Below are 15,240 nucleotides of genomic sequence, written 5' to 3' on the forward strand. Positions count from 1 at the left end.
GCAGGCAGCACAGTGCCTTATACATGCAAGTACTTAATACATGTTTTCTGGATTGGATTTCAGTAGTGTTAGTCAAGTCCTTTGGCCCTTTCTGGGCTTTAGTCTCCTCCTCTATAAAATGAAGGGGTTGGACTAGGGGTGGGGAACCTGGGGCCCTCAGGTTCCTCCACCCCCGGACTAGACAATCTCTTAAGATTCCATACAGCTCTGAATTCTGTGATACCCTCTAAGTTAAAATGAGCACAGCCAGCTTCCTATCTACTTCCTGCCTTGGGGTGCGGGAGGGAAGGAAATATGAAATGAGGAGCATCAAGAGGGCTTGAAGTTAGCTCTAAGGAAAAACTTCCAACCTTGGGAAGCTTTCTTCCACAGATAGCCAAGGAATCAATGACGTTGGATCTCCTCTTCCTTTCAAACCTGGCTTCATTTAAGTGAAATTTTAACCTTGAATAAAGGGTGATGGTGTAACAAGACCCCTCAGAGCTAGGTTCCTAAAACGCTTTTGGCCACCATCAGCATGGCAGCAGAAGAAGTAAGGTCATAGGTCTTAGAGCTGGTAATGACCTTTAGAGATCATATAATCCAATCCTCTCCCTTTACATAGGACAAAACAGGCATAGAGAGGTTAAGTTGTGCCCAAGGTTACACAGGCAGTAATGTAAAGAACTAAGATTGGAACCTTGGATTGGAGCATTGTCTCATTGTAAACCCTGTGACTAGCATGGTATCTGTGTCTCTCTCCCCTCCCACAGATGAACTTTATCAGCTCTATCCCTGGGAGTGTTTTGTCTTCTTCCTCGTCATCTTTGGGACCTTCACCAACCAAATTCACAAATGGTCTCACACCTATGTTGGGCTTCCCCGATGGGTCACTTTCCTCCAGGACTGGCACATCATCCTACCCAGAAAGCACCACCGAATCCACCATGTGTCCCCCCATGAGACCTACTTCTGTATCACCACAGGTAAGTTGTTGGGTTAGATAGTGGAACATTAGACAGAGCCCCTGCCCTTAGGGGGCTCCTAGGTTAGTGAGGGAGAGAGGACAGAAACAGGTGAAAAGATCATTGACAAGATCAGACGATCTGTGTTATTAGATAAGAAATGTTTGGTTATGGCTGTAGGAACCAAAAGAAAGAAGAGAAGATTGGAGTTGGAAGACAGGGAGAGGTCAGGTAAGGCTTCCCAGAAGAGGGGAGACTCCATCTGGCCTTGAAGTATAGTCAAGATTTGGATAGGTAGGGAATGAAGGTGCTACAGGTAGTAGGAACAATGTAATCCAAGCTTCTGAGGTGGGACAACTTGAGATACAGAGACAGTGAGGAGACCAGCATGGCCAGAGGGGAATTTCTGTACTAGCTTACTAGAGATAAGAGCCAGATCAATCCCCTGGTCATTAGAACATAAGAACTGAAAAGATCCTTAAGACTATAGTCCACATCCATTTCTGCTTTTATTATTCCTCTTTGTAAAATGAGAGGTTGCATCAGGATGACTTTTAGTCTCTTTTACCTGTGTCCTTTGATTTGATGATACTTCCATTCAGTCCACCATGCTTAATTGTGGAAAGCATTGAGTGCCAGGCTAAGGTGTTTGAACTTCAGAAGTTTTTGGCATTGCCTTTAGCAGAGACCACTAATTTCTTTCATGTGAAATGATCTGGAAAGGAAACCTCCTTCTCAGGGGTAGGCCTTTGCATGAGCCAGTATCCTTTCCCAGTTTTCAGGTGGTTGCCAGAGCCCCTCCTGGTCAATGAATTTGAGTATGCCCTGCCCCCTTCTACAAAAGAGCAGATTGGATTTTCATTTAGAGCCTGATATTCTTCCAGAGTAGCTCAAGAAAATAATCCAGGCTTTCCTATTTCTTCTCTTCTCTGACATCATTCAGGCTGGCTCAATTACCCATTGGAGAAGATTGGATTCTGGAGACGGTTAGAGGATATTATCCAAGGACTAACTGGAGAAAAGCCCAGAGCAGATGATATGAAATGGGCCCAGAAGATAAAGTAGTCCCCAACAGCTTTCCTATGAGCTCTAACCTTGTTGCCACCCTTTCCAAACAGCGTCTCTCTCTTTCTCTTACACACACACACACACACACACACACAGACACACACACACACACACACAGACACACACACACACACACACACACACACACACACACACACCCCTCCCTCCCCATCCGCCAAGTGCCAGACTTGAAGTGAAAATACTTGGAGACCTGCTCAGTAGATGGGCAGCACCGATGGCTTCTCTCTCCTTTGAAGCAAAGATGCTACTTGACATGTAACAGATTAACATGGGGGAAGGGAGGGTGGGGCAGGGCCCATGTACCTGCTGGCCAGCATCCCTGGGGCTGCCTGTCATCTCTAAGAGTAAGGTGTCCCCCTCCTCACAGAAGCATCCCATGGAAACACAAGGGAGCTTATGGAGAAGGAAAAAACCTGCTCAATGAGGAGTTGGTTGGCATTGTCACCACGTTTCTGCACTGCCTAGGAGAGCCTGGGGCAAAATGGAGACTGGAGGAAGAGCAGAAGGTGGAGGGTTATCCTGACTTAGACTCTGGTCCATTAGGGTTTTTAGTTTTTATTTTGAATGCAGTCCCCCAAGGCTGCTCTGCATGAAAACAGCCCACAGAGCCCAAAGAGCCCACACAACAGTCAGATCTTCTTGCACTCAGTGATCATTCACCATAGTGTTTCCTTTATGCCCTTGGGACTGGGGTTACCTGAAGGCCTAACTGACCTCCTATTGGGCTTAAAAAGCAAGGGAAGAAGCTTCCCTGGGCTAGTCTGGTCTCCCCCTCTACCAAGACTGAGGGAGATCCATATGTGACCTGTGCTGGCCCCCTGACTCCCAGCTCAGTTCAGGAACCCCGCCTACCTACCCATCTCCCAGGAACAGACTTGAGCCGGACATTTCCCTTTTCATCGAAAGGCGATAATTCAGTTGGTGCTAGAGATGTTTCTTTGCACTGCAAGAGCCATGAGCTAAGATGATGACTGGATGGGAGGGAAATGATAGCCCTTTTGGAGAAGGGTTGTTAAGAGAGGAGAGTATTGTTTTTTTTAAGGTGCTTGCTTGTTTAATGTAAATAATATAAAGCCTTAATATCTTTTCTGTAACATGGAATAATATTTTACGGTGATGTTTTGAATGTATATAATATATTTATAACAAAGCAGCCGAGAATACTAACTTTGTTTGCCACTTGGTGTTTCTAGATTCAGGGGAGGAGGTTGGCTTTAAAAGGTATTCTCTGCCCCTCCAGGGTTAAGGCCTCAACCTGCCCTCTAGGGCATTGAAAAGGTTAATGGGTTCTGTTGTCTACACTCTAGGGTCTTAACAACTCTAGGGTATACTTGTTTCAAAAGGATGATCTGTTAAGGTGATCCTACTTCCTCTTAGATAATGGAGCTTATTATAATGGATAAAAATAGATAAATTTCCTTCTTTGGACACACATTTATTGATGAGTTAAAACAAAGCATTGGTCAGGAAGCCAGTACTCTCCAACTCCACCTGCTCCAGCAGTCAGTATAAACTAATGTTCATAAGTCATTCAACATGGGATTTGAAATGACTAACAAAACTCAGCATGAGACTACAGCTTAACATGGCTGGGTAAAATCCTAGTTTAATCTTGGCCTGAATTATTGTGGAGAGCAGATTTTGACTCAACATATGAGACAATTTCTTCATAATTAGAGCTATGTCCAGCAAAGGAACACATTCCTCTAGAAATGGAGTTCTCTATCACTTCAAGTGTGCAGTCCAATCAGAGATTGTAAACTGAAGGTTCATTGTCATAGGAGAGGTAAGACTAAAATGACTTCTCACATCCCTCCCCTCTGAAATGCTGTAACTGATTAGAATGTAAAAGCAATAGAGGTGATAGGCCCATTGTCTTCTGCCCTTTCCAGACCACCTCTGCAGGATTGTGTTGGAATCTAGGTACCACATTTACAGTTAGGAATGTTGACATATCTGGAGCATATTTAGAGTATGACAACTGGGATCGAAAAGAGATTAAAAATACTATGCCATGTCAGGCAAGAAACAAGGGATGGAAAAGAGAAGATTTAGGGAAGACTGTGATCAGAGTCTTTAAATATCAGGGCTGTCATGACAAACAAGAAATAGACTTAAGTATGTGGAGAATTAAACTATGAGTGGAAGTTAAAAAGATAAAGTTTGACTAAGCTTATGCAAGAACTCGACTTCTTTCCAAATCTAAATTTATAATCCTAAAAAACTTCCTATAAATTAAGAATTGTCCAGCAAATGGAACGGGCTGCCTCAGCGGGTAGAGAGTTTCTAACACTGGAGGTATTCAAGGTGAATCTGGATAACCATTATCAGATATTTTTATTTTTTTGTTTTGTTTTTAGGCAATTGGGGTTAAGTGACTTGCCCAGGGTCACACAGCTAGTAAGTGTCAAGTGTTTGGTCTCAGGCCGCATTTGAACTCAGGTCCTCCTGAATTCAGGGCTGGTGCTCTATCCACTGTGCCACCTAGCTGCCCCCAGATATTTTTAGCTGGATTCATGCATCCTACCATAGAGTTTGCTGTGGCTGATGGCTTCCAAGGTCCCTTACAGTTATGCTAGTGATGTCATAGGTTTGAACAAGAAAGTGAGAGCCTAGCTAGGGGGTAAGGCCAGTATGTTATGAAAGATAGCCCCTGACCTCTTAAAGGCACTATATACAAACAGTCACTATTGGTAGTTGGGATAGAGGGGCTCATATTTAAGGCAGAATAAAACAGGGCCAATGAAGGCTGAGAGCAAGTTAGAAGGCCTGGGAGATAATAGAAGTCATCAAGTGCAATCAATCCTCAACAAGGAATTCCCTCTATAGCATCCTGTGATGAAAGCAGTCCTAATCTCTCTGTGGAGCAATCGTCTGGTGTCCAGGGTGGGCTGAAGGGAAGGAAGGGTAGCCAGGTAGCTGATAGGAAATGATTTCCTAGTCCCATATTGTTGCTTGTCCTTCATTCTCAAAGAGGGCATCAGGATGGTGATGCCATGACTTGTAAGTATATTGGATTCCTAATCTCTTAACTTATAAATGCCCAACCCTTCACAACAGTATGGACTGTGCAGATCCTCTGGTCCATCCCTATAGAGAAAAATAAATTTAGATTGGATCAACCAGGAGGAGGGGAGAGGAAGAATTTTTTAAGGTTTTTTGAGCTGAATTTCTGCACCTACAGGACAGAGGAAACTCTTATGGTATATGGTGTTAAATAAACAAAGTTCCTGCTGTAGTACAGGGAGACAAAACACAAAATCAGTATGAGGACTGAGACCATGAAATCACTTTTTTGTATAGTAGTTTTTTTGTTTGTTTTTATTTACTTTGAGTTTTCAACATTCACTTCCACAAGATTTTGAGTTCCAAATTTTCTCCCCATCTCATCCCTCCCCCTACGCCAAGACGGTATGCATTCTGTATACCTGTTCCCCTAATCTGCCCTCCCTTCTCTCTCTACCCCCTTTCTCTTTATCCCCTTTCCCTTCTATTTTCCTGTAAGGCAGGATAGATTTCTATACTCCATTGCTTGTATATCTTATTTCCCAGTTGCATGTGAAAATAATTTTTAATGTGTTTTTAAAACTTTGGGTTCCAAATTTTCTCCCTTCCTCCCTCCCCACCCCACCTCATTGAAAAGGCAAGCAACTCAATACAGGTTATACATGTGTAGTCATGCAAAACATTTCCATAGTAGTCATGTTGTGAAAAACTGAGTACATTTCCCTTCATCCTATCCCGCCCCCCATTTATTTTATTCTCTCTTTTGACCCTGTCCCTCCTCAGAAGTGTTTGCTTTTGACTACCCCCTCCCCCAATCTGCCCTCCCCTCTATCATCCCCCTGCTCTCTTGTCCCCTTCCCCCCCTATTTTCCTGTAGGGTAAGATAGATTCCCATACCCAATTTCATGTGTATGTTTATTCCCTCCTTAAGCCAAATCTGATGAGAATAAGATTCACTCATTCCCTGTCACCTTCCCCGGTGTCCCCTCCACTGTAAAAGTCTTGTCTGTTTTATGTGAGATAATTTACCCCATTCTACTTCTCCCTTTCTCCTCCCAGTATAATCCTCTCTCACTCCTTAATTTTATTCTCCAGATATCACCCCTTCATCTTCAATTCACCCTGTGCCATCTATCTATCTATCTATCTATCTATCTATCTATCCATCTGTCTATCTATGTATGGTGTTTTAAGATTCACAAAGAACTTACTTCAATGCAGTCCGGTGAGATCATAGCTGGAATCGACTCCCTGGGCCATCTAGTCTACCTTCTTTTACAAGTCTGGACACTGAGGTTAAGTGACTTGTCCAGGGTCACATAAGCAGTAAGGGCAAAAATTGGATGAGGACTCAGGTCCTCAGACTCCAGATTTCCCTTTGTGATAGAGTAAAGCCATCACTATCTTACAGGTGACAAAATGGAGCCAGAAGAGTGGACTGACTTACCTGCAGTCACATAGCTAGTAAATAGCAGAGCTAGGACTTTCATCCAGCTCTTCTGGCTAATAATAAAAATGGAATACTCTTACTTATGGACTACCTCACTAACTACCAAAGGGCTATCAGGAAAAAAGTGGGTCAGGCTGGCAGATTAGGAGCTCGGCTTATGAGATGGCTGGACAGGAGGGACCCAGAAACATTTTAAAAGGGGTTACACAGCTAGTTCAGCATCCTGAGGTAGGATTCAGAAACACCTGGGGTTGGAGTCACTGTCCACTTTAGCATTTCTTGGTAGAACTGCAGGTGTTCACACCTTCTCTAATCCTTTCTTGGAAACCTGAATAACAAAAGCCCTATTCCCTCTTGGCACCAGCACTTAGAGTAACTAAGGGTGATGAGAGGTCTCAGTTGGCCCTTTCTATCCTAAACTTTGGGGAGAGGGCATCCTATGTCTGGCTCAACCATGGGCCAGAATAGAACAATCTTTCTCCAAAAAAATACCCACCTTCATCCTTCACAATTATAGAATCTTAGAGTCATAGGGGGTCTTAGACTTCCCCCCTCAGATGAGGAAACTGAGGCCCAGAAAGGACAGTGCCTGAGAGGTTTCAAACCACATTTTGTTTTGTTTACCCCAAATCCAATCTTGACCTTATAATGTGCTGCTAACATAAGTGCCCAGGTCACAGAAGCTGCTTGATGCAGTGCAGTGGATTCTGGGTTCAAAACCTACCTCTGTTACTTAATCCCTTCACTTTGGGCAGCACCTCCCATGGTGGGGGGGAGAAACCATTTTCCTCATCTATAAATAGTCAGCATTTCTATAGCTCTTTAAAAGCACTTTCCTCACAGTAAACCTTGTGAGGGAGGGAGGTAACTACATGCTGTTTTTAAATAATAGATTCTTATTGTTGTCTTTTGTTTATAACAAAGATTTTTTTAAGAGAAAGAAGAGGAAAAATCTTCAGCAAAACCATCCACATAAAAAAAAATGATGTCATGTATAATATTTCATACCATAATGGACTTCTCACCTTTGCAAGGAGGGTGGGAGTGTGACCCTGGACCCTTATTTTGGGACCAGAATTGTTCTTTATACTTTTGCAAACAGTGTTTTGAATTGTGGCAAATACATGGACAAAAAGGGTGGGGATTTGGCCCATATTAAAAGGGTATTATTGAGGGTTTAGTAAAACAGTGACCACTGTGGAGACAGAAGTTCCCATTGCCTGACTCTTCTAATTAATTGTGTGACCTTGAGCCAGTTACCACCTCTCAGAGCTTCAGTTACCTCTTCCATAAAATGTGAATAATAAAATGTGTGCTACCTCTTTGACGAGATTCCATTTAAAAAAAAAAGTATTAAGAATCTGCTGTGTGACAGTCCCTATGTCTGGAGGCACAAAGTAATAAGGACATTCCCTACCTTCAAGAAGCTTAGCGTATCAGTCTTCTAGGTGGATACAAAAAGAAAATTCAGACAAAAAGTGTAGGGATTTGGGTGATACATTAAATGTGTGGTTGTGTGGTTGTGTTGCCATCTAGTGGGTAAGAAACGTGTCATGGCATTACTATTGGAATGGCACTGGAGAGCGCTGGGATAGCCACTATATACTTCATATCTTCCTCAATCAGGAACAACTTTCCTAATGTTTAATTACTAGCTCTTATCACAACAGGAATATAGGTTCTGAAAGAGTTCAGGAGTAAAGGTTCTTCTGTCTTGGCCTCTTTCTCCCTCATCACCTCCCATTCTATTCAATTACTGAAACCTATTCATTCTTGTGCAATAAGTGTCTCTCCCAAATCCAAAGCTCATCACTCTAGTCCTAGCACTTCCTCCATCTCATTAGGACTACAAGAATGATAATAATGCACGTTCATATAATGCTTTAATGTTTATAAAGTGTTTTTTTCACAGCCACTGCTGAATAACTAGGTATTCTCCTTTTTAACAGATAAGCAAACTTAATAGTGACCTGAGTGATTTGCTTAGTCATATAGCTAGTAAGTCTCAAAGCCAAGGTTCAGCCAAAGTCTTGTGGTTCCAAGACAAGTGTTTTTTATTATATCCCATGATGACTGCAACAGCCTCACTTGTCTCCTTCCTTTCAGTTTCTCTTCTGATCCCCCAATCTATCCTACCCATGCTTCAAGAGCCATTTTATGGGACAGCAGATCATGCTTGCTCCCTGCTCAAAGCAGATCTCCATTGCCTACAAAGTAGGCATAGTATAAATGTAAATATGATAGTTTAATTGTTTATGGTGGGGGCAGCTAAGTGGCGCAGCGGATAGAGCTCTGGCCTTGGATTCAGGAAGACCTAAGTTTAAATCCGGCCTCAGACACATAACATTTACTAGCTGTGTGACTCTGGGTAAGTCACTTAACCCCATTGCCTAGCCCCCCCCAAAAAAAGTTTATGGTGCTTTATGGTTCATAAAGTACCTTAATGATAATAATAAGTCAAGTTTCTATAGCACTCTACAATTGACAGATTTCGCTTTCCTCACAACCATCCTGTGCAATAGGTTGTGAAAGTAGGACTATCTCGAGGTTCTGAGGTCTGGAATGACTTGATTTAGGTCATAGTAAGCTATAAAGTCTCATAGCTAGTAAGTCTCAAAGCTGCGATCAAGGCTATTGGCTTCAAGACTTGCATTCCAAGTTCCTCAACCTGGTCAGTATTCACAGTCTACCTTTCCAGCCTTATCTCCCACTGGTTCTCTTTATGAACTTTCTGTTCTACTTCAACTGTATTCATTGTTCCCCAAATATTTTCTGAGCCTTCCCAACCCTGTGACTTTGGGCAATCTTTTTTGCTCTTTGCCTGCAGAAATCATATCCTGCCTTAAAGGCCCAGGTCAAACTCCACATCTTCCAGAAAGCTTCCCCTAACCCAGTCAGCCAAAAGTGATCGCGAACTCCTGTAACTCTTAGCAATCAGTAAACAAGCATTTATTAAGTGGTTACTATATGTAAGGTGCTGAAGGCACAAAAAGATAGTCCTGCCCTCTAGGGGCTCATATTCGATGGGGAGACAATTTGGTCACATGTGGTATGTAAGACAAATCATAGGAGTTTCACAATCCATGATGAAGCATGTCATCTATTTTCTGCCCAAGGTGATGGATCCAAGGTATGGGTTGAGACATTTTTTGAATATGGCTGAGGTGGGAATTTGTTTTGCTTGACTATGCATGTTTATTACAAGTGATTCTCCACAACACAACCCCCCTCCCTACTTCCCCCAGCCCCCACAACCCACCCCAAGGGAAGAAGTGAATGGAAGGGAAAAAAAACAGACTTTTTGTTCATAGGAAAAAGTAACTTTAAAAAGCAAATATAAGAGATAAAATAAATGCAAAGGGTGGGACATTAACAACTGGGGAATTAGGAAAGCCCTCTTGAAGGATGTGGGTGATTGAGCTGAGTCTTGCTGGGAGCTGAGAGTTCTAAGAAGCAAAAGCATTCCAGTCCTGGGAGGAGGCATGAATACAATTTGTGATGACATGTTAAGCTCGGTGACCACGACATTCCCACTGACATCTTAAAGAGCATCTGACTATCCTATTGGATAGAAATCCCTGTTTATGTTTGGATACAAGATCAGAATCATGTTTCCTTACATTTCCCTAAGCTATTCCTCTACATTTCTAGCAGCTGCTTGGGGCTAGGACGCCCTCCTTTGCCACAGTAAGAGCTAAGAACATTTCTGTAAATGCAGAGTCTGCAATTAAATAAGCCTACTAACTTCCCATGCTGCTGGGTCAGTTTAGTATTCACCTTGGGCATCCCTTATCCACCTCACTGCCCCTGCTTCTGCTGATCTACTCTCAAAATTCTTGGGGACTTCCTTTTTTCATATATGATTTCAGGCTGATTATATCACTTGTCACGGTTCCATCCCTAGCTAAGCCCTCATTCTCAAGTCAGCCTCCAACGTGTTTCAGTAAGAGTACTAGATTTGGAGTCCAAGGACCTGGGTTTCAATCTCCATTTGTTATTTACTATTTCACTAAATTCAGTAACTATTTCTTAAATATGCTGGGAATAAATGAAGTTTCTGATCTCAAGGAACAGTTTCAATCAATATACATTAAGCACCTGCTATGTGCTACATTATGCCTCAGGAACCTCATCATCCTGCAACACCGAATCAGCCTTGGTATTCACATTTCATCAGTACCCTCTGTTCCTCTGATTGGACCCTCCGGCTGGTAGGCAGAGCTGTAAGCTCCAAAACTTCCATTTAAGCAGAAGGCCCAGGACAACCATCTCATCGTTTCCCACTGGCTGCACTGATTTGGACTTCTTCCTCATGCTCAAGCTGGGTACCTTTTCCTCCCACCCTCTTGACTTTTCAGCTTCAGACTTTTTTTGTGCTATCCTTTTCCATTAGATTGGAAGCTCCTTATGGGCAGGAGCTGCTTTTTTTTTTTTAATTTGTACTTATATCCCTGGTGCTTAGCACAGTGCCTGGCACATAGTAGGTGGTTAATAAATGTTTATTAACTGATGACTGTGCTAAATGCTGGCACTACAAATACAAAAGTGAAATTAGTCATGCTATCAAGGAGTTATTAGAGGATCCATGCTCACAGATAAGTAAATACAGGACATACCATAAAGTAATTTGGTGGGGAATGCTAACAGTGAGGGAATGAGGAAGCATCTCTTTGAAGGATGTAGCACAGACTCACAGAGAGTGAGAGCTTTCAAGGGGCAGAGGTGAGGAAGGTGAACATTTCAGGTCTGGATACAGCTTAGGAAAAGGCATGGACATGACTGACGAGTTTGGCTGAAACATAAAGTGAATAAAGGGAAGTCATTTGTAATCAAACTAGAAAGATGGTCTGGCGATAGATTATGTAGGGCTTTAAATGCCAAACAGAGGAATTTGTATTTTATCCTATAAAGAATAAGTCACAAAAATTCCTTGAGCAGGAAAGTGACACGTTAGTCTTGAACTTTAGGAAGATCACTTTGGTAGCTTTGTGGAGGTGAGATTGGCAAGGGGAGAGGATGCAGGGAGACCAAATAAGAGACTATTATAATAGTCTAGGTGATGAAGATTTCCTGTACTAGGATAATGGTGGTGAGAGGTGACTGTGAGAGAGACGCTGAGGAGGCAGAATTGAATGAATATTTATTGAGCTCCTTTGTTGTTCAGTCATTTTCAGTCACGTCCAACTCTTCATGACTCCATTTGGGGTTTTCTTGGCAAAGATACTGGAGTGATTTGCCATTTCCTTCTCCAGCTCATTTTACAGATAAAGAAACTCAGGCAAATAGGGTTGTGACTTGCCCAGGGTCAAACAACTAGGAAGTGTCTGAGGCCACATTTGAATCCAGGTTTTCCTGACTCCAAGCCAGCTCTCTTTCCACTGGGCCACCTAGCTGCCCAAACACTGTAATGGGGATATGAATAGAAAAAGCAACAGCCCTTGTTCTCAAGCAGTCCACACACTAATTAGGGGAAGCAATGCATAAAAGAAAGTTCAGCTGCAGGACAGATGGAAGGGTCTGGAAGTCCTAAAGGTGTAATAGTGGAGCATTTGGTAAGGCCCCGAGGTCCTTAAGAAGCCTAAGTAGGTCCTTTAACAGTATGGAGCTCTGCTACATGTAGAGGTAGGCCAGGTGGTCAGGAATGGAGGTCCTATAAGGAGCTAAAGCAGCTGTTCTGACATTCTATTTTCAATGTACTCGTTTGGTTTTGGAGGGTATCTGTCAGTGAGCCACCTTGCCATCTGCTGGCAGGGTTCATTGCGAATTTCATTCTTCCAGAGTCTGGTTTTGGACACCTCTAATAGGGCACCCAGATCAAACATGGCACATTTGTATTTAAAAGTGGATGGCGGGGCAGCTAGGTGGTGCAGTGGTTAGAGCTCTGGCCTTGGAGTCAGGAGGACCTGAATTCAAATTCGGTCTCAGACACCTGATACTTATTAGCTGTGTGACCCTGGGCAAGTCACTTAACCCCATTGCCTCACCAAAAAGGCAAAACAAAACAAAAGTGGATAGCAAAACAATCAGCCACAACTTTCTGCAGAGAAGTGGTGCAAACATCCATAACTAACTCTAACTCTCTCTCTCCCCACATATATACATATAAATATATACATATGTATATGCACATATACATGTATCCACATATACATATATGAAATGTATATACAAATATATATGTATGTATATGTGTGTATAAGCCTCACAAATCAAAAAGGAGAACCACTTTGCTTTCCCCCTTACTGGAAACCTAGAAGGGCAATGATTCCATGAATTTAGGAATACCTACACAGACCCATGTGGACATTCATGGCATTATCTGTTATATTCTGCTGAGTCTAGGCATATCTTGGTAGGATTTCAAGCTGGAAAGGGTGTTAAAGATTACTTAGTTCAGCTCCATCATTTTGCTTACAAGGAAGCTGAGGTTCAGAGTGGTGTGATTTTTCAAGATAAATATAAGGTAGAGTTTGATGATCCACTAATATCTATATCCCCCACAGGCTGGTCCCTTGTAGTACTTCTTTTTTTAATTAAATTTTATTCTTAAATATATTTGTGACAGCATAAACAAATTTGCTCTTCTAATCTCCCACTTCTCTGCAAAATGGCTCTTCTCTCTCTGCTTCTTTCCCCTCTCCCTCTTTCCTTTTTCCTCTCTTCCTTCTGATTAAATTGCCCATAATATAGAACGAAAGTATTTCTTTCAAATACTTACTGTATTCCTCGGGTAAAAATTTTATGCTTCCTTTTCTCGACTTTTAAAAACAGGTGATTTCCACTAGAATCGGAGAATGTCACAGCTAGAAGAGGTCCCAGAATACAGAATTGGAAAGAACTTTGGAGAACTAGCCCAGTCCCACCCACTCATTTTGTAAAGGAGGAAAGTGAGGTTCCTAGAAGGGCAGTGACTTTGTCCAGGGTTTCACAGTGAGTTAAGGTCAGATAAATGTTTGCAGAATGGATGAATAAGGGAGATGTGGACTCTACAAGTCTCTGTGTCCTATAATATAACCGATGGAAGCTCAGTCATTATGCAAGTAAATGTATATGCCCTGACTCCTTTCTTGCCATCTTCATGGCCTTTAAATCCCGTAGCTGCCACTCACACAGTGGTAAGGGGAGGCAGGGAACGTGGGTTCACATCCTGCCTCTCATGCTTACTACCTTGGGTAAGTCCTTTAGCCTGCCTTGGCCTCAGTTTCCTCAATTGTAAGATGAAGAGTTTGACCTAGATGTTTCCTGAAACACAAGCTCCAACATCTTAATGCAATTGCTGAGTCACTTAAGAGTGCACTGGATTTGGATCCAGGAACCTGGGTTCTAGTCTGCGCTCTAGCACCGACTTGCTCAACAGGTCAATTAACCTCCCTTAGCAGAAGAGGTAATAATAATACCATAGGATTATCGTGAGGATCCAAAGAGATAACGTATGTAAGGTGCTTTGCAAAGAAGAAAAGCCCCATAGAAGTATCAGCTAATCACCCACAAGCCCTCTTTGGGAAATCTTTCTTCTCCCAACATAACTGCACCCGACCAAGCCTGTTTTTCCTCCATCATTATTACCAAGCACCTCAATAACTCACTTCCCAGAACTGGATTCGGGCGTTCATTTCCGCTCTACTTTGAATTTTGAGCTTGCCGCGCCCTCCCGTAGGCTTCTTTCTTTTTTTGTTTCTCAGCGACCTGGTAGAGGGCTGCGTCGGCCCGCCGCGCTGGCGTCAGAAGTGGCGTCATGGCGCGCTGAGCCCGCGGGGCGGAGAAGGGAACCCCGTTCGGGGAGCGGGGCAAGGGTAGAGGGAGGGGCGGACGGAGAAGAAGGGGCGGACTCCGAGCGGCAGCGACGCAAGATGGCGGCGACCACGGGCTCGGGTGAGCGGGGGCGCCGGGGCCCGGGCCAGCGGCTGGGGATGCGGGGATGGGCCTGCACGGGCTCTGTGCCCCGGGGAACACCGCGGCCTCCGGGAGCCGCGGCGTGGGAGAGGCCGGGGCTGGGCTCTGGGGGCCGAGCGGCCGAGGGGCCGGAGGCTGAGGCGGCGTCCAGGCGCCGGGGCCTCGGCTTTGGTTCCTCGGGCCCCTCAGCCCGGCGGGGTCCGGGGGGGCCGCCCACGCTCTGGGCCGGCGGAGCCGGAGACTGCCCCCGGACCCTGGGCGCGGTGGGTGTGGCAGCCGCACGGGAGGCAGGGGCCGGAAGCGAGGGGCTGGGGCGCGGGGAGGCCGCGGGGACCGGGGGGGGGGGGGGTGGGGGGATGGCAGAGGGACCCGGCGGAGGGGCGCGGGGCCGGGGTCGGTGTGATGGAAGGGACCGTCCAGGGGTGTGCTGGGGGGAGAGAAGATGGAGGGGAGTGGAGACTGTGCAGGGGTCGGTATGTTGGGGAGAATGATAATGGGGTCCCTATGTTTGGGGATAGGAATCGTGCAAAGGTCAGTGTTTGGGGGGGCAGTCTGTGTTTTGGGGGGTACCATGCAGGGTTCTGTCCGGTTTGGAGGGAACTTTTCGTGGTTTGGGGGGCAACCTTGCAGAAATCTGTGTTTGGGGGGCATTGCAGAGGTTTGAGTAGGGGTGACCGTGCAGGGTTCTGTGTTGAGAGGGGAACTTTGTTGCAGGGTGGGTGTGTGTGTGTTTTGGGGGGGCATGCAGAGGTCTTCGTGTTTGGGGAGGGAAAACTGTGCATCGGGTTTGTGTGTTGGGGCAGGGAGGAATCTTTTTTTTTTTTTTTTGCTTTTCTGGTGAGGCAGTTGGGGGGAGGG

At 44.4% G+C, this 15,240-nt stretch overlaps 2 protein-coding genes across 2 annotated transcripts in view; both read left to right on the top strand.

The window, feature by feature from the left end:
• Window positions 1–3,186, top strand: part of LOC114035135 (transmembrane protein 189-like) — a 40,567-nt gene extending 37,381 nt beyond the window's left edge. The window contains exons 5-6 of the mRNA XM_027851128.1: window positions 753–965; window positions 1,888–3,186. Of these exons, the coding sequence (XP_027706929.1) occupies window positions 753–965; window positions 1,888–2,009 (335 nt within the window). The 3' untranslated portion in view covers window positions 2,010–3,186. The remainder of the gene's footprint in view (window positions 1–752; window positions 966–1,887) is intronic.
• Window positions 3,187–14,274: 11,088 nt separating this feature from the next.
• The window catches only part of UBE2V1 (ubiquitin conjugating enzyme E2 V1), a 30,737-nt gene continuing 29,771 nt past the window's right edge, over window positions 14,275–15,240 (top strand). The window contains exon 1 of the mRNA XM_027851142.1: window positions 14,275–14,361. Within this exon, the coding sequence (XP_027706943.1) occupies window positions 14,340–14,361 (22 nt within the window). The 5' untranslated portion in view covers window positions 14,275–14,339. The remainder of the gene's footprint in view (window positions 14,362–15,240) is intronic.

The sequence above is a fragment of the Vombatus ursinus genome, unplaced genomic scaffold (genome assembly GCF_900497805.2).
Source record: "Vombatus ursinus unplaced genomic scaffold, bare-nosed wombat genome assembly UNPS02000580.1, whole genome shotgun sequence".
Classification (NCBI taxonomy): Eukaryota; Metazoa; Chordata; class Mammalia; order Diprotodontia; family Vombatidae; genus Vombatus; species Vombatus ursinus.